Source organism: Parus major, chromosome 1 (genome assembly GCF_001522545.3).
Source record: "Parus major isolate Abel chromosome 1, Parus_major1.1, whole genome shotgun sequence".
Taxonomy (NCBI): Eukaryota; Metazoa; Chordata; class Aves; order Passeriformes; family Paridae; genus Parus; species Parus major.
Window position 1 is genome coordinate 94,119,494 of NC_031768.1, and position 24,740 is coordinate 94,144,233.

General features: G+C 40.0%; 1 protein-coding gene across 4 annotated transcripts in view; it reads right to left on the minus strand.

The window, feature by feature from the left end:
• CMSS1 (cms1 ribosomal small subunit homolog) overlaps positions 1–24,740 on the minus strand; it is a 220,828-nt gene that overhangs the window by 10,568 nt on the left and 185,520 nt on the right. For 3 of the 4 annotated variants that reach the window (XM_015621617.2, XM_033517680.1, XM_015621634.2), the window contains exons 2-4: positions 9,810–9,910; positions 5,044–5,115; positions 1,895–2,024 (exon numbers count right to left, since the gene is read on the minus strand). In XM_015621617.2, coding sequence (XP_015477103.1) covers positions 1,895–2,024; positions 5,044–5,115; positions 9,810–9,910 — 303 coding nt within the window. Of the gene's footprint in view, positions 1–1,894; positions 2,025–5,043; positions 5,116–9,809; positions 9,911–21,187; positions 21,305–24,740 lie in introns of those variants that run through there. The other variant, XM_015621625.3, reaches the window with a different exon arrangement.

Sequence of the window (24,740 nt, forward strand, 5' to 3'; positions counted from 1 at the left end):
CAACATGCTTCTGCAGAGCATTAACAATTCTGTCTTTGAACACTTACATATTTGTCATCATTTTGCATGAAGCACAGCCTCTCAGGGTGTCTATAGATGTTTGCTGACACATTTTCTAAACTAAGGAGGTTTCTTCAAAGACATTATTCGTGTTCACATGCATGGTGCACTTTGCTAATGCTGAGAGCATCAATCCAAAATCTTCATTGGAACAGACAGTGTGACAAACTTGGTTTGTAGCCAATTCCTGGCTGAGGTCCTGTCTTGCTAAAAGCTTCTATTTTGCACTGATTCCTGTTAAATCCTGAGACTGACATTTAGTGGAACCTGAGCTTTGAAGGAAATGAGTAAGTACAACTGAAGGATCAGCAGCTGATGTACTTTAAAAATCATGTTTAAAAGATGCACTTGACGCTGGTGGGGCAGGACAGGGGCTGATCTTCTGAATACATGGTCTCATTAATGACTGGCAGTTCAAGAGGTCCATCTGAAGGACACAGCTTCAGTCACTGACTCCTCACCAACAGTCCAGCAACACTGCAGTATTTACAACAGTTTTAAGAGAAGTTTCAGAAATGGGGGGAGAAACACACAGCTACAGACTGCAGCAAGAGACCATGCTGACTTTCTGACCAGCCCTGACCTTCTGCACTTTGTCAGTGAACAGGAACACACAACTCCAAAGTAGCTGCTTGTCATTTACTCAGTGCTTTGACGTGAATGACTTGACAGCTGTACAAGTTCATAAACTCCTTGGCACTCTAAGCCTTCAACTGCCAGCAAAAAAATTAAGGAAAAAATATCTTCATCCAACACATGGAAATGGGTCACTTCAGTAGCCCAAAGGGCTCTTTGAATAAGAAAGAAACCAAAGCTATTTACTATTTCCTAAAAACCTTATATACCAAAAATTACTTAACACAAGCTTTTCAAAGAAATCTATATGGGACTTCTCCAGGTTTTCTTGATCCAGTAACAAAGCTGAGACTGCCCCACAGAAATAAAGAAGGGTCCACCTAGAATCGTGGGGGTTAAGGAAGGGCACATTTACCTAGAGAGACAGGATTATGCATGAAAAATGAAAAAGCACTGCTGGGCTAGAAAGCTTCTACACTGGACACAGGTCACTGACAGTTCAAGGAGTCCCAAAGGTGAGTACAGGCTGGTCACCAGGCTGCTGCTATTCATGAACCCCACCAACAAATAATGGACAGTGTCTCTGTCTGCAAAGGAGAGGCAGAGAAGTTCAGTGTTGCCATCATCTCCAATGCACCCTCCAACTGACAGAAGCTAAATCTGCTCTGTCCTGCTTTCTGCCTTTTCTATCTGGCTTTTAACTGGAGGCAGGATACTGGGAACAAAGAGAATCCTTATGGCTAAAACCTGGTCACCTCACACAATGACAAAAATGATCACCTCAATTCATGCCATTCCCTGAAAAACCACTGCACTCAAAATTTCATACCCATATGAGAATGATGCCTCATTATTTCTTTGTCTATTTCTGTCAGCCCCTTGTTATGCATCTGGATTGACTCAGATAATCCCAGGAACAAAATGCATCTTTCATAGCATCCTGAGAGCCACTATTAGGAATCATAAAATTTTTATCAGAAAAGTGGGCTCCAGAAATTAATACCTTACAATAAAAAGAGACATTTAAACAATGTTTCATTTCAATTACTCCAAGAAACCTCACTTTTATTCCAATGAAACGAATGTTTCAACTTAAACAGGAAATTAATATACAGTGAAAATGAAATATTAGAAAATACTTTCATTAAAATGTACAACTCAAGACATGCCCCAAATAGCTTCTTTCTTCTGCAGAAAACTAAGTCAATAGTATCATGAAAAAAACCATTATTTTTATATTAAATACAGGACAAGCTACCTGGCAGCTGTAATTCCTCTATTTCAATCACGGAACGGTTTTCACCAAAATGCTGAGTAAGCAGATTTTGTAGGTCTGCAGGGACACCAGGTTTTGGAGCAGATTTTTGCAGAACATCAGAAATCTTCTTCTAAAAAATCCAAGTAAAATGGGTTAATATGGTATTTCTATATAGCTCTTTGACTAGCTAACAACACTGTAAATAAATGTTCCTCCATATCTTTATACATTTATTTCACTTTAATTACGGCTTAATTGGAAAAATACCTTACAATGGGACAAGATTCCCTTTGTCTTTAGAGGAAATGCAGAATTCAGGTGCAAGCTGAGATACTTGGACAAGATGGTCTGTGAGCCTGAACATGAAAATTCTTGTGCACTCACCTGAAATTATGCTGTAACAAAAAAATAACTGAAAGATGCTTTTTGAGTTTTGCTATTGCTACCCTTTAGTATCAATTTTGAAATTGAGGCTTTTTTCATAATTTGTTTTAGTTTATTATTCTTTAGGCATAACAACAGGAATCGAGTGATAATATATGATGTGGTTGTATTTTGATTAAAACAGGGTAACTATCTATCTATATTTGGGAGGGAAGATGGCTAACTATATTCACAGAATACCAAGCCAGGGTGATGAAAATAAGTTAAAACAACAAAGCAACAGGTCAAGCAGCAAGAATTCACAGCTGCTTTTTTCTCCTACACTTCTATTTATTTTTTATTTATTTTTTTAAAAAAATACTAATTTTTATAGACTGAACATGAGTTCATAATGATTGTGTTTTACACATCAGGAATGTTACCAAGTAACAGGACTGAATTCTCACTGAATTGTAAGGATTGCTGTATTTTTTGCCATAATTAAATGGAACAGGTGGGTAGAATAGCCCAAGGTTCCCATTAACTGATCTGCCAGCATTTAAGAAAAGCAAATTTTAACTATTTAAAAAAACAGCAAATTTGTAAGGATAGAGGCAGTCTGGAGAGAATGACAAGAATGCAATGCCTCTCTAGTTCTCGCTGAGATGTGTTTAGTTTTTGAAAGGACGGCTTAAGGTTTCTCAGCTGTGTAAGCTAAACTGAATTCATCATCAAGGGGACACATGGTAGCTTAAGTCTAGAAGTGAAAAGGAGCAGAAGGGTGTGGTTAGGATGGAGCAAAAGAGACTATTCTTGAGGCTATTTCACAGAGATGAGGTGGGTCTGGAAGAATTTTTGGCAGCTTTGGAGGGATGGTGGGTAGGCTAAGTTTGGTAGGCTAAGGTTCAGGTGAGCAAAGATCAATGGAAATTTTGAAGAGAGGTATGGCAGGAATATTAATGTTGAGGACATACCTTCTTCCATCCATTCTTTCCCTCACTCCATCCCAGCAAGCACTCCCTCCTCTCTTCCATACCCCCACCACACCGTCTCTCCCTCTTGCCCAATACAGCCCAAATACCTCAATAAGAGCAGCATGGGGGGCAGAATGCTGAACAGGGAAGACCCATCTAGGGGCTATCAAAACAGCAAAGGCAAGGCAAGCGCTGCCTCTCCCAGCCATTGCCACTTCGGCACTGCCTGTTTCACCCCTGCTAAAAGCCACCTGTGGGTTTGCAAGACCCCAGCTGAACATTTAACAGTGGGGGATGGGTTTTTGCCTTCCTTTCAGTCCAGCTTTGCCCTGGTCCAAAGCTCTCGAGTCCCTGGAAGACTTTGCAGAGAACATCTGGCTGTTGCAGGTTTCTGCAGTGCTTGAATCTGTAGCATTCCTTCCCAAGTTTCCCCTTTGCTTACCACTGCTATGTTTTCCTGCCATGGAACAAGTGTCTTCCCAAAGCAGGACCAGAGGCTGTGAGCAGCACAGACAGCCTCTGTGTGAGGTCCATAAGCAAACCTCTCCATTGTTCTTCCCAACAACCCCAAATGCTTTTCCCCAGCCCTGCTTCATAAGCTGCCTCTGAAATGACCCACATTAGGGAACCTCTGATTTAGCAGACAGCAAGACAGAACTATCAGGCTCATTTTACTTGGTAAATCAGTGTAAGATGCTGTTCCACAGGGCCATTACATCATTCATTGTGCCACTTGGTTCCTTCAGAAAAATTATTGCCCTCTGGAGGAGAGAACCCAGATACAATGAGAAATTCTTTAGGAGCAAGAGTAAGGACACCTGAGCAAACTCTCTTCCTTCAAGGAGAGCTGTGGGGAAATGTTCCTCATGCAGGAAGTTTTATTATTTTTCTTCCAATTCATTCCAGATGCTTAAAAACAAATGGCTTTCCTCCTTTCTCCTTACTTTTGGAAACAGGAGTTTGTTTGGAAGCCACAGATCAAATGTTTCCTAATGGGATTTTTTGACGGGCTGTGTATGTCAGCTTCATGGCCCACTGAAAGCAAAGGTGCAGAGTTTGCCTGAGAATGGGGTTTCTTGCTAGGTGTGAGTGCCAGCCTATGCCATGGCATGCCTTCACTCTGGCTCCAGGGGAATAAGGACTGTACTTACTCTGCCAGAGCAGAGCTGAAAGCACTGAAAGCAAAATCCCACTCTTCCTGCTTCCCATTCCCTGGATGATTAAGAGGGCTAACATAGCATAAAAAGGCCACCCCTCAGCCTTGTGAGGGAGCCAACTATTTACAGTCTGTCCCCCTACAGAAAGACAATTAACTTGCCTGGTGCCATATAATCTCCATTTGGACTGCAGGGTGTGTTTGTTGTTGTGGGTAAGGATGGAGCACGGCCAGAGGGAGAATACAGAGTATTTATTTATATACTTATGCTATGAGGAGAAGAGTGAAGAAGGACAGTCCTTGGCTCAAAAGATGTAACAGCAGCTGGAGCCTGACCACACTGTGGGAATGGGTCAGATTCTGCAGCAACTGAAGTTCCACCTTTCTGTCACCCTTTCCTGGTGGGCAACACTTGCAAGTGGGGTGTAGACACACACAACCCTTGAGTGGAATACAGTCATAATGCCACAGGTCAGATTGGGAATAGGTATCTCAAGTAAGGTTTAAAAATCAGGAATTTCTCTTCCTCTCTACAAAAGGCTGCAATATTATGGCCATATTACTGCTCATCATCATGGAACTGACCCCATTCTGCATCCTGTAGTAGCACATAAACCCACTGCCCAGACCCCAAACACACTCAAGGACACTCATACCTTCTTCCTCCTCTTTGCCTTTACAGTGCTCTCTTGCTTTTCTTCAGGCTGACTTAAAAAACACTCTGTAGGCTGCAAAACATTAAAAAAGAAAAAAAAAAAGGAAAAAAAGTCACCAAAGGAAGGCAAAGGAGGTAAGAAGAGACACAAAAACTGTAATGCTGGGCTAGGAAAAAACAATTAAAACTGAACTTCTCGACCTGTAGAAGGAATCAAATCCTTAGAGTTATATGTATATAAAGTAATTATGGAATTGGTAGAGACTGTTGTTTCAACCAAGAGAAAAGAAGAGAAAATGGAAACATTCAGGGTGTAGTCATAATTCTATAAAATGGTGAAAAGCAGGTTTTGATACTTTAAAAAAAATCAGGAGGAAAATATAAACAAAATCTACCACTAAATTTTCTATTTTTAATCTCTACTATTGCGAATGATAGTTTTTCTAAACTTTGCCAGTATTATTCTAAAATAACTGGGTCTAGGTGAGCATCCAGATGATAAAAAATAACATGGAACTGAACAGGATTAATTGTAAACAATCATGCTCTTGAGTTCTTTCTATACTTGTAATGCAAAATTTAGGAAAACATGTTTCAAATTTGTCCTACCCCATTCTTGCTTTGTCTCCACATACCAGGCAGCATCAAATACACACAAGAAAAATACATGGTGCATTTCAGAATAATCCAACACAATTGCTGCTATCATTAACCCTCTTTTGTGCCTGAGTGAACAGGCTGAATTGGTCCATTTGTACCAGAGTCCCTGTTCACATAATCCAGGGCTAGGATTTGTCCTCAGCCACCTAAAATTGTCCAAAACAGAGGAAATGAGGCACAGACTCTTCTTGTTTTGAGTGTAGCAATTCTCTTTTCTTTTTCTTTCTTAGGACCTTCTACCTAATGGAAATGTACATTTATCTACAAAGACAGGCTTTGGAAGTTAATAAGTGACTTGATGAAGAGCAATGGGAAAACAGGCTGAGCTGCAGGAAAAAGCACCACACTACTATGATGCATTTGGCTGGAAAACTCTGCTCTTGTGAGAAAATGTGGAGAAGCCTCATCACATGGAGCACTAAAAAGCTCAGGAACAGCAAATCCAGCACTCCTCCCTGGGGAAAGCCTGAAAGAAAAGTATCAGCAGGAAAGAGAGCCTAGCTGAAAGCCAGAGAAGCTGTTCCTTTGCTCCCTTGGGAAGGCAGCTTCAGTCAGGCCAAGAGGGCCAAAGGAAAGCAAACAGAAGTTCAGAGCATCTGGGCCTTTCTGAGCCCTCCTTGCACTTTAACAGGAGGACACTTCATGGCAACTGGAGCTAAATGACCCAACCCAGCACTCTCCTGCCTTTCCAAGCCCACTCTCACAGCCTTATCAGAAGCATTTTTTGAGGTTTAATTGTTCATATTATGCCTACATTTATCTTTTCCTCCCCAGTCCCCTTGCTAAATTAGCTATTAAAATAGGTAACCACTGTGCTCAACACAAATAAATGACCTCTTGCTTTCTGTGCTGTGATGCAGCCACCGCTACTGCCCTTGCAAAGGCATGTATATACAATAATGTATATTATGGCCCTGAAATTGGTTGAGGGTTGAAATGAAACATATGAATTACCAGAGAAGATATGCCTGAGGAGCAAAGCACTCTACAGGTACAGCTGGAATGTAACACAGCCTGCATCAAAACCCACGAGAAGTTGTGATAGGGATTGTATCTTGCCTCAACAACAGAGATCTGTCCCTGTGATTTTCTCAGGTAAAAAGAGATATTATCTTCACTAGAAATGAAGGGAAGTGGAAACTCAAATTAACAAAATTGTTACAGAGTTAATATAAGTTTTTTGGCTTTATTTTTGGTTCATTGCTATTTTAAAAAACTCTGTCCTGACTCTGATTCAAGTGTTTTTAAAACACATACATTTCTTTATCCCAACCATTAGCATTCCCAGACATTGAGACTGAAACAGAGCTACCCCTCTGCTCTACTCTTACACATCCCAGCTGTCCATAGATACTTGAAGACCATTTGCCAGGTGTTTTAATAATAAATTTTATGTTCAACATCATATTTTATGCAGAGACCAAGCCTTTGGATTGCTTCAGTCAAGGGCTACCTACAAGCAATCAAAGTCAGAAAAGGGCCAAACTGAATCTCACCCCATCTCAGTGGTGCTGCCACTCTTCCAGCACACTGAAAAATGTCACTTGTTCACTTTGGGCCCATTTCTCCCTTCTTATACATCGTGAACTGCTTTACATAACTCTGCAAACACTCCCAACTGGTGTATGAGAAAAGAATGAAATGTGCCACACAGCTGAAAAAATTTCTCTGAAGGAAAGAACTTCTCACTGCTAAGCCTTCATTCAAATGTTTGAAACTACCTCCAAATGGCTTCTTTTTTGAAGGCAGTATGTAACCCTTTCTTTCAACAGCCACAGAATCACACAGCAGGCAACACAAGCACACAACAGGCTTACAGTCAAAGCCTTGCTTCCTTAGAGAAGCATGTTAAAACTCCAAATTGCCTCCTGTACACTGCGTATACATATTTAAGCATAGTATATTATTAGCCCAGCAACAGTAAATCCACTTTATTCAGACATTAAAAATAATGACATAAAAAGAGAAATTTCATGGTGGTGGATGGCTGTAAACTTACATGTCCTTGATGATCCACAGTCTAAAATATTTCAGCATCTGATCTATGCTGAACTTCTGACCCTTATCCAAGCATTAGCTGCCTACCTACTCATGCAATAGCTCTTTGCATGCCATCCTTAAGAGAAGGTCATTTACATGCTTTTCTTATGCAAGACACAAAGCAGACAACCAGTGGTTTTTGACAGGCTCCCCTGCGCTCTGTGTTTTTATGCTATTTTTACATGGAAATTCTTAAAATGCAGAAAACAGGAAATTTGTGCCGAGACCAGTGATTTATGAACAAAAAATGTCATAAATTCCTTGTTTGTTAATCATAGACAGAACATAAAATATTTCCTGTATTATATTTCTAACATGCTTTTTTTCTTTACATGTTGCCAAAGTTACTGGAAATTCAAATGTAGAGTGAAAACAGTCTTGCATGTGTGTGAAAGTTTACATTCCAGGTCAGCCACACACTGACTTTTGGAGTTTGTGACAAAATAAACACATCACTGCGTCACTCAGACTGGAGACAGATCATTCACTGCACTGTAAGCCTGAGGACAGCCTGCAGACTAGGAACATGGATGCTCATAATTCTGTTTGGCTGTCTCGTGACAGGCTTTAAGGTGCCAAGTCCATTGCAGAACAGCTTCCAGCCTCTGAATAAAGCAGGCATGAGTAAAATGGGTTTTGTTATTTGCACCAGAACTACAAAACCACCAGCTTCCCATAAATAACTCTGATTTTGTATGTCTAAAAGAGGAGCAATAACCCATCCGTGACTTTGAGCTCCCATAAAGTATTTCCCTCTTGCAGTTTCACACCTAAACATCAAATTACCTGATTCCATCATGCAGGCTGATATTCTCTATATGACAGAAAGACTAGAGGCATGTGTTCTGCTACAGCTGAGCAGTCCCAGGCTACCTTGGCAAGTAACTTGTGTTGGCTATCCTTTCCGATGTTCTCATAAAAAGGGTCAAGCAACCCTTCCAAACAAAGTGTCTTAACCTACTTCTAAATGCCTAAGTGAAAACAGTGATAAAAAGTGGCTCCATAAGAATTCTCACTCCTCAACATCTGACCCCCTGCTAGAGCATGAACAAAGGCAATACAGCTTTCTCCTGTATTGCTTGGTTCTCTTTCCTAATCAAAACATTGACCTCATTCAGATATTTGGATCACTTCACCTTTGGTCTCTTTGGAAAGACATCCAAAAGCATAGTAATTGCTACCATGTTGTTTACACTTCTCTGTTACAAAAAAAGAACATCCCTGCAAATGGCTTTCACTTGGGCAATTGCCTAGGCATTACAGAGTGAATTTAATGTTGACCTAAGGGTCAAAATTAATATCCATAACCTCAAGGAGAGATAGCTTCTAATGTAATTTTAGCTCTCTGACAGCCACTCAGTCGATTCTCCTGGGTGGTATGAGGAAGGCAGAACAAATTTACCTTCAAGCAACAAACTCCTTAAAATCAGCCAACCTCTAGATGACTTTTTCCCTCAAACTGGGGTGATGCTGCCTGTTCCTTGGCATACTCCATGTCATGCTGAATAATACAGGTCCTCTTGGCATTAAATGAAGGTTTTAGCAGTGCAAGGGTAAGAAAACATCAGCTCATGAAAATCTCAATTCTTTTTTGCTTGGACCTTGAACTGGGGACATGCTTGGCTAAAAAATATATACAAGTAAATATAGCTTTCCAGACTTTGTGTGTGCAGGGAAAGGGAAAAAATTGCATGGAAGGATGCTCAGTAGCACCATCCAAGCTTGTACCACAGGACAATCACTTTGTAGGATAGATGTGTATAAGAGACAGAAGGATGCTCAGTAGCACCATCCAAGCTTGTACCACAGGACAATCACTTTGTAGGACAGGTCTGGCAATCTCAACTCACACAAAACCAGTGGGAAGTTATTGCTGAAATGTGCTAGAATGTGATCACTTCCAAATAAGGCAACATAACCAAAAAAAAATTTAAAAAAATTCAAAGTAAATTGATACATGAGCAGATGAGAGAGAGTGAAGAAAACTGTCCCTTTACTGAAAAAAAGGAGATTATGTTTCCCTATGTGTAATCATCGTTGTTCTAAACAATTGCTTAATTTACAAACCTGCTTTCTTTTCTTTTTCACAGCAGGTTTGGAATCTGAATCTTGACATGGTGCTGTCCTGTTCTCACTTGCTTTTTCAATAGCTTCATCATCTGAAGGATCTAATCAGAAAAAAGAAAAGCTCTTGTTACTGTTTTTCAAATCCATCTATCCATCTTTGCATTCAGGGTAGGGATAAAATCTCTAGCTGAAAGCTGGTCACAATAATACAATCTCATGATTGGCAATAAATACAGCTCTAACAAATACATTCTTCTTGCTAAGTTTGCTGATGTTTCTTTCAAAATAAAGTTACTTCCACCTACTAAAACAAGTCTTGCAGATGAAGGAAAAAAAACCCAAGCCATCACATACAAAAAATGGATGAAATTCCCATTCCAAGCTCCCAAATGCCTTACTGACACACATTAAAGAGGAAAAATTACAAGACAGACATAATGTCCTATTGTACAAAAAATATTCACATTTTCCCTGCAAGTATATTTCAATTGTTTCTTACTTCAGCAATAATTAAACAAAGGCACCACTCCCAAAGTTTGAGCAGAATGTCCACAAGACTAAAACACACTTATGTTTTAAAAGACAACTATTTAAATTCAGGTGTCTCTATCCATTTTCTTCTTCATCTCTTTTATCAACAGAGAGACTTTGGGGAAAAAATAAATGCGCAGTTACAGCTCCCTCCAACAGTGTTATAACAGTGCTTTAGATGTTTTCAAACACAGACATTTCTACTGGGGACTGACTTACTGACTGATTATTGTCAGAAGCATTATCATCCATCAAACTGAATTAATTCAACTTCTGTAATTTGAATATTTCTGCCCAACAGGTATTCAGTCATTATTGCAATCTCCTGCATTCCAAAGTTGTAAAATCACGGCTTCAAGTTTAAGTTATTTATTTTGAAAAGAGAGGAATAGAAGGCTTTCTTAAGCATCACCCCAAGTACAGATGATATAGCTATATCTATGCAACCATTAGTTGTGAGCAGAGTAAACTGATGGCCAGAGAACATGAAAGAGAGAAAATCAGTTATAGCTGGTAATTACAAATTCCATGCTGAAATAGCTATCTACTGAAAAAAACTAAGTGAAAGGGTACGTGAAAAATATGCAAAAGAATTGAAGTGAAAGGTAGGTAAGGGGGTGAAAGGGGGGAGAGAAGAATCTCTATAAATCTACAAATGCAGCATTATATATTATGAGGCAATAAGGCAATGGCTTTAAAAATCCTAATGTGACAGAATGGGTAACAAAATGGGTACGTATTTATTCCTGAAAAGATACCATTCCATAACCTTCACTCCTTTTTCCCACCTTGAAAAGCCTGTGTAACAATCAGCACCCTAAACTGGGTTCTGAAAGCTGTTAGGAGTTCAAGAAAGTTTAAGAAGTTGAAAGATAGTAAAGAAAATCAGTGAATGTTTTTGCAGGTTGGATGCCATTTGTCAAGAAATCTTATTTGATATAGACTAGATTATTGGCAAACGACAAGAACTTTAGAAAGAGAGCAGCAATTGAAAAGAGAATTTGTTTTCTGTTCAGTACAACTAAGAGACTCCCAAGTGAAGAGGGTAGATAAATATGTTAATGAACTTAATTAACAACAAAATAAATGCCATGGAAGAAATGACACCACCTGTTTGCACCTCAACATAGGATGAAGACATTCTGAAATCTTAAAATAGGAATTCACCGAGAAAAGCCCTTGCTTTCCAGCTCTAGAGCAAATGCAGGAATGTGTAAAGCAAGTGAACATTACAGCTCAGCTGACCTCTCTGTTCCATTCTCCTTGCAGGCACAGCCTCAAATCAGAGCTGAAAGGACTGTGGCCACACGAGTGCCAGAGCCCACACAGAAATGGTGTGCCCAGTCCTGCACAGCCCAACACATGGCAGCAGGTGAACAGGGCACAGAGAAAGCTCAAAGCTTGTGGGACAAAGCTTTTCCTTACATTACAGAGCAAATACCTTTCTCTTGGGGATGTCCAAGTGCTCCTGTACTATATGGTTGTCCCTGCACAGCAGCAGATCCTTCCTGCCTATTCCTCTCCGAAGTCACTGAGCACTTATGTCCTCCAGCTACTTTGGAATCTCAAATACAACACTTCATTAGAAGAAGCTGAAAAATCACATCATTCAGCATACTCCAGAAAGTTTAAAAGCTGTCTTGGTAATTCAGTGTTACCACTGGCCATTACCATGGGCTTGTTTCCCTGTGGATCACCCTTCCTCTGGCAAATTTATTTTGCTGTATTTTGGTATCTCTGAGTCCAGAGATTCTGAAAGAGCAACCAGCTTTAACACACATCAGCTCCACACCCCTGGGGTCTTGGACACACTGCATTGAAGCAGGCTGTGGAGAGATGATATAAATGAAGTACATCAAAGAAATCAGAATTGCCTCCTTATCCCTCTTGCTCACTGTGCTTGAGCCCCAAACACGCACTCCAAAATGAATCTGTGCATGTTTCACTGAACTGAACTGCTGTGTGAGCTCTTTCCAATATTTCACATTGAAAATAAATGAGAATTGCATCAAAGAGATTCAGGGAAAGCTGTCTGTGATCTGCAAGCATTCCTTCTGAAATCCCACTTGGCATGCTCTGAAAGGCAAACAGGAGTCGTGTAAGTCTTAAATAACCTCTTCTCTTTCTCACAACTGAAAGACACACTGCTAGCAATAGCAATCTAAAACTGGACAAATGGTTTCCATGATCTAAAATAGCCTGACAATGTGCCACCTGTTCACTGCTCATTTGAGTTTTGGACAGCACTTCATGGCGCAATGTCCTCTGCTCTCAGCAAGAAGTGAAAGAAGAGGGCACAGACTCAGACCCAACAAATGTCAGTTCAAATCTGAGCATCTTTCTGCAGTACCTGAGTATCTTTATTTCATACAACTGGAGAACTTTCTATCTGTTCCAAAACAATCACCCACGTCCCAGTCAGGACAGCAGCTTGTCTCAAGCTGTAATTGTTTGTGACACCATGTCAGCTCCTCTGATGACAGGAGCATTTTGTTGCAGGCATCGAAGTACCACAGGCCAGACTCTGCCAACCATGCTCACATTAAACTGTCTACCTTTCTCTGCAAAGAGTTACCTTGATGTCAGCAGGGTTATTCACAGCATAAATCATAACTTGATGCAAATAAATGCAGAAGCTCACAGATCACAAATATGTCTGTAACAGACCAGCACTGTTTGCTCTGCTTTGAGGTGTTGAGCTACCCAGGAGACCTTGCCCTGCCAGAACAGGAGAATTCACAAATCCTTCCTTAATAATAAGCTGGTGAAAATGCAGAACCTAATTGATTAATACAAAGTTGACTTTCATCTGCCTTGAGGTGCAGAGGAGCGGGCAGGCAGGTGCTGACAGGACACGCCGCTTGCAGGGTGATGCTGTTGGGCACAGCAATTCTCTGCCTCTGCTTCCCTGAGACCTACAGCATTAACACAACCACAAGGTCATCCAAGGCATCACAGCAGTCACAAAATGCTCTCAAAATAGAAAAATAAATGGGAATTCCACAACTCTCCACATGTTTTGCTTTGGTATTACATCAGCAGCATGGCACATACTAACAGGCTTCCTAGTCATGAAGTATTTATATTCAAACTCATTTTGAACCATGCAAAAATGGAAAAAGCCATTTCTGCTTCACACATACACACACACACAAAGACTTCTTCATTTATATCAATCACTGTTTAAAATCATCCAGTGCACTGGTTTCTAACTTCTTTTAAATTCCATATTAACATATGCATGTAGTCTAATTACATCAATATTTGTACTAATTATATACATGTAAACACACATATTAATACATACATATCTGCATGTTTATACACATTCACATAAAAGAGTACAGCCATATTTAGATAATTTAACATGTTCCCTTTAATAATCACCTTTATTAACTAATATATTCAAAACTAATTAATATTTTTTCATTATTTACTGTGGTATTTTTAAAGGCAAACAAGACCTTAATGATATAGGATGATATAGGATGTAATGTTTTGATGTAAATGCAATTTTGTTCATACGAAATAGCTCTATACATATACATACATACATATATATATACACATTTGTATATCTATATCTAATATTTGTATATCTATATATATACATATATATACACAAATTTGCATTTGGTAGACTGATTCACCATTACTAAGACTACTGACCTTCACATGCCACTTTTCTACTCTGCAATTATTAACATAGGAGATATAGTGACAATGACATGAACAATTCATTCCTGTAAGAACCAAGGCTGACTGAAAAAGTGAAATTCTTCTAGGCAGGACACTTCCAAATGCCCCAAAATAAATAAGAAGTTACAACTGAAAATAATCTTAAAATTCTTTGGGAAATGCAGCTTGTGGTTCAAGCCAGCCTACAACTGAAATAAAGATAAAGGCAGCTCACAGAAATTATGCCAGCCATGGGAAACTTGTTACAAGATGAGAATATGAAGGAAACAAAAGGAGCTTTTTGAGAGAGGAAGGAGGCAAGGTTCTTAGAACTCTTCATAATGTAGGAACAACCAACATGTAATCAAAAAGAAATCTTAGAACAGAAATATGTTGTTTTGCATACATACACAAAGATAAGTGACAGAATAACTTCTAGTAGGCTTTTTTTTTTGTTTAGGTCTGGGTTTTCTTTTGTTCTGGAGATGAGTGAGATGAGGCATCTATTTGGTGTCCAAAAGGCTCCCAGTGACAGAGGCCAGTACAGGACAAGTTTAATTCTTACCACTAAATTAATCTCTGTGACAACATTTGGAGGGAACCTGTTCTACATGCCCAAAGGGAGAATCCCTCAACTTTTATTTGATGTATCTTCCTGCAGTCAGACACACTATGGGTCACAAATAACTGTTTTTTCCCTTATGCTTTCATCAGGGTTATGTATCAGTACTAAACTAGAATTACATGAGAACAAATTTTGTACAAAATTTATTATACCTGGCAACCCCCTTAGTTGTTTCCAATTTCCATCGTTCTCTGGCTGTTCTAAAATTGTCTCATATCTGAAACCAGATTTTAAGTATAGCCTCTGTTTCCTAATTTTTAATAAAAAGTTCAGTACACTGTGGAAACAGGTTTTTGTATTTGTTATGCTCTTTTTCTAGTTTCAGATATGTTACAGGAAATTATGTGCTTGCCATTATTCTGTAGGTGGGCATAGTTCAGTTTGGGCGTGCTGTGATGGATTAATTTCAGGCTGCTTTGGAAGTGGTATTTTTATTTACTAGTTGATGAAATTGTACTGATCTGTGTTCATTAATCTGGGCAAAATATTTTTCAGGGCTCCCACTACTAAATTCAGTAGATTGAAACATATTTAACACAAATAAAAGGCCAAGTCTGTTGGGCACATCTTGAGACTTTTCTTACTTGCCATTTTTCTTTGGGAGGAAGGGAGAAGAGGGGCAGAGATGAGGTTAGAGGGAAAAAAAAAAATCCGAGACTTCCTTATTATTCTCAGTTTTGCTATTAAAATCTGGCCTCAATTTTGAATCAGATTAAGTAATCTCAAGGTCAGTGCAATTCTTGGAACTTTTCTCACTGCATCTCTCCTGCATGTCCCATCAGGTACACACAGTGCAAGGTCAGTTCAATTTCTGTAAAATGTAGCAGCTGTCAGCAAAACTGGTTCCCAAGTCCCTGTTCATCCTTGCTCAGCTGAGAGGGCTCCTGTTGCCAGCAGAGCTGTGCTGACCACAGTAGCTGGGCTAAAAGTGGCAATGAGAACATTTTTACCCCACAGCCCTACGGTACCACTCCTCGAGGCAGCACAGAGCACGGGGGGCAGCATGTCCTGCCACGCTGCCCACCAGTACCCAAACAACAGGTGAGCTCTTCTAAATGCAGCAGTGGGCTGGCTAACTCAGAAGAGAGGATTAACACATTTCCCTGACAAAAGGGTAAGGGTCTGCAGAGCAGTGGGAGAAGGAGGTACAGAATTCAGCATTTCACAGCAGTCCAAACCATCTCCTGGACAAATCCCAAATTACTCAGCTGTGTGTCACCAGCACAGCTAACCCCAAAAGGAGGATCTCTTTCATGTCTACCAGGTCATTCCTCCCTGAATTCCCTCTCAGTAGGCTTTGATTTTTCCTGCTGAGAAGCCTAATAATAGCTCAGATACCCTGGAGCCCACGGTGCAAAGCCAACTGGCCAAGCAATAGCTATGAAGCTTCTTTGGGGATTCTTAGACCACAGAATGGCTAAGAATGGAAATTTTATTATTAATATGGTTCTTCAGATGAGTTGCTGGCTATTTATCATGGCAATATTTTAGAAATTTCTTGTAAATGAGATAAAAATGTTAGACACAAAAGCAATCTGTCCTTGGGAAGATCACCACATAACCATTGCATTAAAAATAGCTACAACAGTGTCAGCACCCTTTTATTTTCTCAGATTGCTCTGGCTAAATTAGAAAGGGTCCCCTGGCAACTCAAAAAAAATAAGTAATTCTCTCCATCACAGGCATTCATCAAGTGCAATGAGTGGCACAACTGAGAAATCCAGATATCACATTACAGAAAAAAGTCCCCAGACAACAAAACCTCTCCTTATCTCCTTGAATAAGGATTAGTTAAATAATTTAAAACAGTAGAGTAAGACAAGATCTAGTCTTAGAAATCAGTACAAGAAAATCTACTCACAAGTAATGAGAAAATAATATTTAATTATATCAAAAGATATAACATTACTGCTTAGTGGAAAACTTAGGCAATTTTTGTAGTTTAGCTTCTGCAAAATGGACACATGAATCAAATTAAGTGCCTTCATTCATAAGGCCTTAAAATATTTGGGTTTTTTGACCATTTAGAACTGAAGAGGGAACACTGATGCACTGGTGCCTGTTACTGCCACCAGGAAGCACAAAGCTGCACAGAAAGCTCTGTGGCAGGTTATTACCAGTTAATAACCATTCCTCTGACTTTATCAGCCTACTGCAACAGAGGACAGAGCTGCCTCTCTGCTCAGGCTGAGACAACCTCTAGAAGAATTACACATGGTACCAGTGCTCCATCATCCCAAACCATCCGCAGTCCCCATGGTCTGGGCAGTTTTGCCTTCCAATCACTACAAACTAAGGAATCCTTTCTCAAAACAAGCACATTCCAGAACAGTGTGTTTTGATGTCTGTGAGGATGCCTCAAACTGCAGACTTTACCTCCCAAGGTATTTGAAAAAAGGTATTTCCAAGTGTGCTTGTGAGACACAGCTGAAGTGCAGACAATGTAGGAGTCAGCACAGACACAGCTCTATCAAAGAATCAAATGAGCTTCCACTTTGTCCCCATAGGTAACATTCAGATAGCATCAACTTCTTCAACTCCAGCCAGGCTAAGCCTGTGCCAAGCTGCTCTGTAGGAATTCCTGTAATAGTTCCAAGGACTGGCAAAAGCTTGTACTATAAAGTCAAAGACAACATTCTTCTAAAAATGCAAACCCTTTCCTGGGGCCATTCAAAAGGTATTTCTACCAAAAACAACTGTTTTTACCTGATAAATCCTGTGACAGGATATTCAGTTTAGGATCCTCTTCTTTAAACTGATGGATAATTTAAATTAAAATCACTGTCCAGTCAAGCAAAAAAGAATAGGTCTTAATGGAATAATAGCAAGTTAATTTTCACTACACTCTGATATGATAATCTTTTTTTTTTTTAATCACAGACATAACTATCTGCAATGCGAAGGACTTCCCACAATACACTTCTAACAACTACATCTCCCCTTTTTTAAACACTTTCCATTAATATTTAAAACAGGTACTTCCAAACTAATTTTTGACATGACTTGCTGACTGGGAGTGAATTAAGATACAAAATAAAGAGCATATCAGAGAATAAGACAGAAGAAGTTCTCTCTTGTATGCATGTGAGCACGGGAGAATTAATTTTATATGATCAAGGCTAGGCCCAGATTGTAGTATAGCTACAATCTCACCCTACTCATAATTTTTCATTGTTATATTTTGCCTGTAAGACAGAAAGATGACAGAGAAGCCACAGAACATGACTGATCAGAGGTAAAAAGTAGGCCACTCCCCTTTTAATAAGAGTAACTTTTTCACCTACTAGGTAAAGGTTGAATATGATATCCTACTTCTGCCTCAGACAATGGAAAACAGCATCACCAAGGTAAGCAGAGAGAACTCAGTATTCATTTATCCACTGGAGTTTTAAAACCTATGATAAGCAAAGGACAAACATTAAGATTTGACATGATAGGAATATGACAGGTCCTTTTACTGTTTGCCATCCAATTTAATTTCTTCATTATGAGCTTGCCAAAACCAGGCAACCAGGGACTTCAGCACAGGGTACAAATCAGTTCTGTTGTTTGTACCCTTCATCAATGGTATCATAAGTAAAGGCTGAGATAACATCCACAAATCACTTCACTCTGATCTTTTTCTTTTGTTCTCTGAAAAACTATCCTTCATGCTGAAACTTCCTATAATCTCCTTATAACTCCAAGTTTAATTCAAAAGCATATTTCTAGAGAGATGGGGAAGTGGAAGACTCTTTTGTTTAAGTAGCACGGGGTTTTGGCTACTTCCCAATCTACTGGATGAACATTATAAATGTTAACCTTGTAAAAAGAGCTTCTCTTTCAGATAGATGCCATGCATTGCACACCATACAGTCAGTTTAGAAACCATTCAAAAGGGTGCCAGCAATCCTGTGCAACAGTTTATACTCATAAGACAACGCTATCCAACTCTGAAAAGCAGAGGAACAGGGCAAGCCAGGATACAGCTGACCACACTGGAAACTGTCCGAGCCATTATGGTTCACAATCTCACCCTGTAAATGCTCCATGGGATATTTAAACAACTACAAATGTCTAGGAATTTGGGGTTAATCAAAAGAAAAATCAGCTCACACATACTAGTTACAGAATATTTAACTGTGTTGAGCGAGAATCCCAAGAGCCTGGCTTGAAATACATCCCAAACTCTACACAGGCATCTGGGAGAGGAAACTGCCTGGGCTCTGGAAAAGTCACATCCAACTCATTCCAGAGGAAATGGTACCAAAGAAAGCTGGGCATTTAAAACTGTCAACAAATAAGCAGAAAAACTATTCAGAATTATAAGGAAAACACAAGTTAAAGCTAGGCACAAACTAGGGCCAGACTCTACTGCATTTTCCTCTTCACGGTGCAGACAGAAAAATTAAAGTCATCCTAAAGAGAACTTGAGCGTGTACAGCTGTCAAACAATACACTTTTCCATCCATCTTGATGAACACATATGGCCACTTTTAAAGCCTTTTCCCCTTCCTCCAGGAAGTTTGCATCATGGGGGTTGGTCACGCAACATTTAGAGCCCTGTACACTTGACCAGCACCACTCTATAAAAGCCTCCCCAAAGATTAACTCCCTGCCCAAAGCCAACCAGTGTATTATTTGTATGAGCAAGAAATGACTCCTTCTCCACAATATTCCTATGGGAGAAGTGCATGGCCCAGTCCCTGACACAGTATGGCTACACCTGTGCTTTAAGACCCACCAAGCACTGTTGCTGTTCTTTTTCTAAGAACTACCCATCTATCATGTATGGAAGCTGCTGTTTTCTGCAGAGGGCAAAAAGCTGGTGAAAAAGAGGGTGAAAAGTATACTCCTCATGCTGGGGAGGAGTATATATTCCCTCCTTTATCCTCATCACCTTCTTGCTCTGAACGAAGGGATCCGTGGTGAATTCAATACCCTGGCACTAGGGAGAGTAGAGTTGGCAGTGGCACTGTGGAGCTGGATGTGATAGGGTTGGTGTGGCTCTCATGAGGGTACCACCCTGGAGCACAGAGAGCACAGTGCTATCCATGTTTAGTGATGTTGGTGACCTGTACATTCAGAATTATACAGTGTTAGTATGCTATTTAATATACACATATCTGGAGGTGGACTTGATCCTTGTTCAGGTCCCCTCTGCAAAATCAAACAGCATTCTTCATTTGTTATGATATGAACTTCAAACATTTATTTGTGTTAATGGGGAAGAAATAGGTAAACTGAGAGTAAAGATGAACTTGGATAAATCCATAAAACTACTTAGTGGGTGGGGTCTAGCTTAGGTCTGACTATGAGCAAGTTTTAGCCAGGAATGTAGCATGGTCCCAGATGTGATAGTTCCCTTAATACTGCCAGTGATTTGTGCTTTTTTTACTGTTCTCTGTACTGGGAAGCAGCTGTGGCTCACAGCTGCAGTTCTTGCAGTGAGGGTAACACAGAGAATCTGGCTGATCCTGTGTACTTCAAGTCTATAGATCATGATAAAATTACACAGTGGAACTTGCCAAAAATAGTAGGCTGCAATTAAAAAGGATATATAGCACACTTCACAGAAACTTAACAGCACAAATTATTGTTCACAGAGACACATTGCTACTTTACTGACTACTGATACCATTCCCACCTTTTTGGCTCATGGATATTTTGCAGATGCACACATCTGCAGTATGCAGTTATCACTGTCCTGATTTTTCTCAGGTTTCTCTAAACATGGAAAACTTCACGCACACATATAATGTAGCATACACTCAGACAGATGTCACCACCAAATAATACATCCCACTGAAGAACAACAGTGCAAACAGTCATTTATCCCAAATCTCCTACCCATCTTTACACACAACATAGAGTTGACATTTTGAGCTGCTCTGATTTCTGCAGCTTTTTTTATTTAGAAGCCTTCATATGACATAGAAGTATGAGCTCTCCATTTGACAGAGTATCAGGTTGACTCATATCAAGTTAAACTCTCCTTCAGGCTAAGAACAAAATACCCTGACATGTTGCCACACAGAGTTTAGAGTGGCAAATTCCCCAGATTATAAAACATCTGTTTAAAACCAGCTCCTTATCTAAGGCACAAGGGTTATGTTTCTATGCCTCTTATTCTTTGCTTCCTCCTCCTCTGCATATACTTCACATTTCTCTGCAGTTTGATCTCTGATATTGCAGGTTCTCATCCCCTTTTAAGCTATCCTAGCATCTCAAATTTATATGTACTAGAATATACATTTGCGGATTTAACTCACTGTTCCAAAAAGTCTTACTTATTATAAAAGCAAGTTAAAGGAGGGGTAATTTTTTATAGTGAGAAGCATTTAGAGCAATACTGCACACTGATGCATTAAGGTTTTTGAGAGAAGGAAAGGAATCGGGCTTGTCATCTATGTCAGTGCTCTCTATTTAATACTAACAATTACAATGCAATCTCTCATCTGCACAGGCCTTTTTGAAGTGACACGCAGCTCATTTGTTTAAATGATCAAATAAAGCACATTATTAATCAATCAGTTCTAACTACCAGGAAAATAAGAGCTCATACCTAAATTCATTTGCTGCAAGCAGATGGTGGATTCCTTTTCTGTCCCTTTATGCTGCAGTCCTGTTCCCTTAGATCCTCTCTCTGCTAAGAGGGGGACATACCAGGAGGTCAGTTTTCTGACAAGGTCATCTGCCTTCAGAGTATGAAGAGAATTGCACAGAAAGTGGGTTGGGCTATATTTAGAGTTTGGTCCAACTCCGTGCCAAGGTCCCCCCCGCTGTCTCTCTCTTGCAGCACCGTCTCAGGTTTATTCTTGCAGATTCTCTGCCCACAGAACACACGAGGATAGGAAAGTGGCTCTGAGCTACTGCTGGATCGAGGCTTTTTGCAATTTGCTAAAAACAAGTGGATCGGCAGTTCAGATGAGAACTCCTTAAATCCCTCACTCTTCCAGTCCTTATCTTTCTTTATTTAAGTGGATTTTCCCTTTTCAGTTGAATAAGGAGAGGAAACTGCCTGGGATAGAGCAAAAAGACTCTCCTGAGCTAAGGTAAGGTTGCTTCATTTTTCTACTGTCATTGTAATTACAGAGCAATTGCTGATTTGGACCAGATATGCTTCTTCTGCTACACTAGTTCTGCATGTCAGCATTAAGGGTATTTTTGGATAAAGCAATTTTTCATGTAAAAATATCAATTCTCATTATCACTGTCTATAAGAAGTGGGAAAATAAAAGGGTATCAGCATGTGCAATAGAATATACACTATCTGATTTTTACCTGCTTAAATTACTGTAAAAAGCACAGAGCCATGCCAGTAGACTGTATCATCCTGAAAATGAGAGAACCCCAAATGTGTGGCTATGTGCACACTGATTACATATACTGGCATGCATTTATCTGTGCTGAGTGATGTTTCAGCCACATTATTTTGCACAATATAAGCACAGCAGCAAGTTTGCAGCTGCAAATGGAACAGATATAAGTAAAAGAAATAATAATTAATGAGTATGTTCTCAAGTCTCTTTATAGTTCCAAAGAAGTTGATCAGCTTCAGAGTACAGGCAACATTACAGATCATATTGTATTTGGTTTCCTTACCACTGTATGCTGTACACTGGTTCAGCACTGCTTCTCTTTTTAAAAACACATATGGCTCAACAGTTTTCCTCAGCACCATTTTAGCTTGTTGTGATTCTTAAGGAAAAAAAAATACATCTCTGGACAGAATACATCATTGCATACCTGTGTGTAAGGAGATCCTAACATACTTCAGGTCACATGGGCATCATGATACTGTAGTGTGGATCCAGCACGAGGAGAATGTTGTCATGTAAAGACATTCTGGAGCCATGGATTTAGCACTGGACACACACACACTTTCTAATGCAACATGACCACAGCAAGACCACAGGAATGTTAACATGAAAAAATTGAGTAGGAAGGTCCTCTTGATCCAAAGCTCCAAATACTGATGGGACAGCACAAAAATATTCTCAACAACATAATCACTGCATAAAAACCTTAGCAGAAGCAACTGAAGAAAGGCAGATGGATTCTGGATTAAAAGTAAACAAAGAGCAAGAGAGGTCACCAAGTCACTGTGAGTTCAGCTAAGGTGACTGGGTGAATTCCTGTACTTCTTTCAGGTTGTCTTTTCTTAATATAGCTGCTGTTAAACGATGTCATGCATTAGGCTGTAAAACATTCTAAGTTGGCAAAAGTCTTATCTGTTGAAAACCTCATTTTGCTTACTCTCAACTGTGTATAAGATATTTTCCTCCTCTGCTTCTGATTTTGCTTAGTAATTTATGCTTGGAGTCTTGAGTGTTAAGTTTATTTGACAGAAGTCATAAACATCATCCATTTCACACAAAATACCTTTCTAGCAGTCCCAAGACTCTTCAACAAATGAAAATTATGGTAGCATGCCATGGAACCAACTAGGCTGTGTTGCATGTGATAATTCATTCATCCAGAAGGTTTATATTGTGACAACTTGAAGACAAGGCTGTTAAAGGAGGGTTACTGAAGTACTACAAATGTATTTATTAAATTTATTGGCAAGTTAAAGGTGTCACAGTAATAAAAGCATCTAGTGCAGTCTAAGATCCAAAAAATATTTTATAAACAGTAGTTATACACTGATAGAAAAGGGGAAAAATGCATCTTTATAAATTCTAGATGTTCAGGTTTTGCCTAAAGTTGCTGCTTAATGAATCAATTTAGGTTTTGTGACACTTTGTGGTAGTAATCTCCATTTGCACGTGGGGAAATATTACTTACTCCCCCGTCAATATTAAAGATATCAGAGATGGAGGGCTGGCTCAAAAAGAAGCAGTAGTGATGTGCCTGAGCTTACTAAAGCAGTGTTCCCAAACACCCCCTGGCAGATGGACAGGAGCACTGCCATGTCACAGTGGCAGACAGGGACTGGCTTGTTTTGAAGGAAGGGTCATCACACCCTCCCCACAGGAGCGGAGCCTAAAATGTGTCTGTCACCCAAACTGGTGGGAGGTTTGTTGACATAGGGATGACAGGATGACAGCTTTGGAAAATGGCAGCATGATGATGAATACAAGGATGACATTACCAGAAGAAGCTAGAAAGAAGCACATTTGAGTGAACAGGCCTCATGTTCTAAGGCAGGCAAACCTCCATCTGCTTCTAACCTCTTTCTGGGACCAATCCTACTTGGTGGGTTCTTCCTCTTCCTATTCTCTCCTCAATAAAACTCCATTAAAAAATTCCAGCACCATGAGCTAGCTTTGTCTTGCTATGGTGTGGTCTTCAATGGGCACGGTATGTCCATTCTAGTGGAGACCACCGTGGAAGTGAAAAAAAAAATTTAAAAATATAAATTAAAAGAAGAAAATTAATTTTTTTTCTCCTCTCATGTAAGAAAAACTGAAACCCTCCATTCTATTAGAGGAGCTGATAGGGTTGAAACCCACCTTCCTTCCCTGTGGTAGTGGCATGGCCATATATATTGAATGACATGTTCAAGGCTGTGGAGGTGGAAGAAGGGAAAGCTTGGCTGATGATGTATGCTGTCAGCTGGCCAGGCAAAGCTCCAAGAGGACATTCGCTCACTCCTTGCTTTGGCACTGTTCCTCTCAGCTGACAGGTGTGAGCAGGGCCAGAGCCAGATGGGTAAATCCAAACAGCACCAGGGGAATAAGTCCCACCAGCAGTCACATCCCTGCTCTACTCGCTGTATTTACCTTCTGCCTTGGGGGCTATCTTTTGGTGCAACCAAACAACAAACAACCCTGGGACTTTTCTCCCTCCCTGCCAAGCTGAACAGACAGAAACAAGGTGGGATTTTGGGGAGAGTCAAAGCATACCTCAACTCATACAGAAAGAAGGACCTTTAACTTAAGAGGTCCTGCCAGGTGCCACAGCACCAATGCTACACAGCTCTGCAGTCAACCTGCAGGACCCAAGACATCCACCACCACCAATGCACAGCTGGTGCTGCACCTGGCATCGAGGCTGGGACACCCCAAAGGGGCTTGGAAGAGTGTGAGGAGGGTAAAGGTGGCACTTGGAGTCAGTCTGTGAGTACTTTGGTAGAGCCCTGTGTGTATACCTGCATAAAGGAGGAACACACA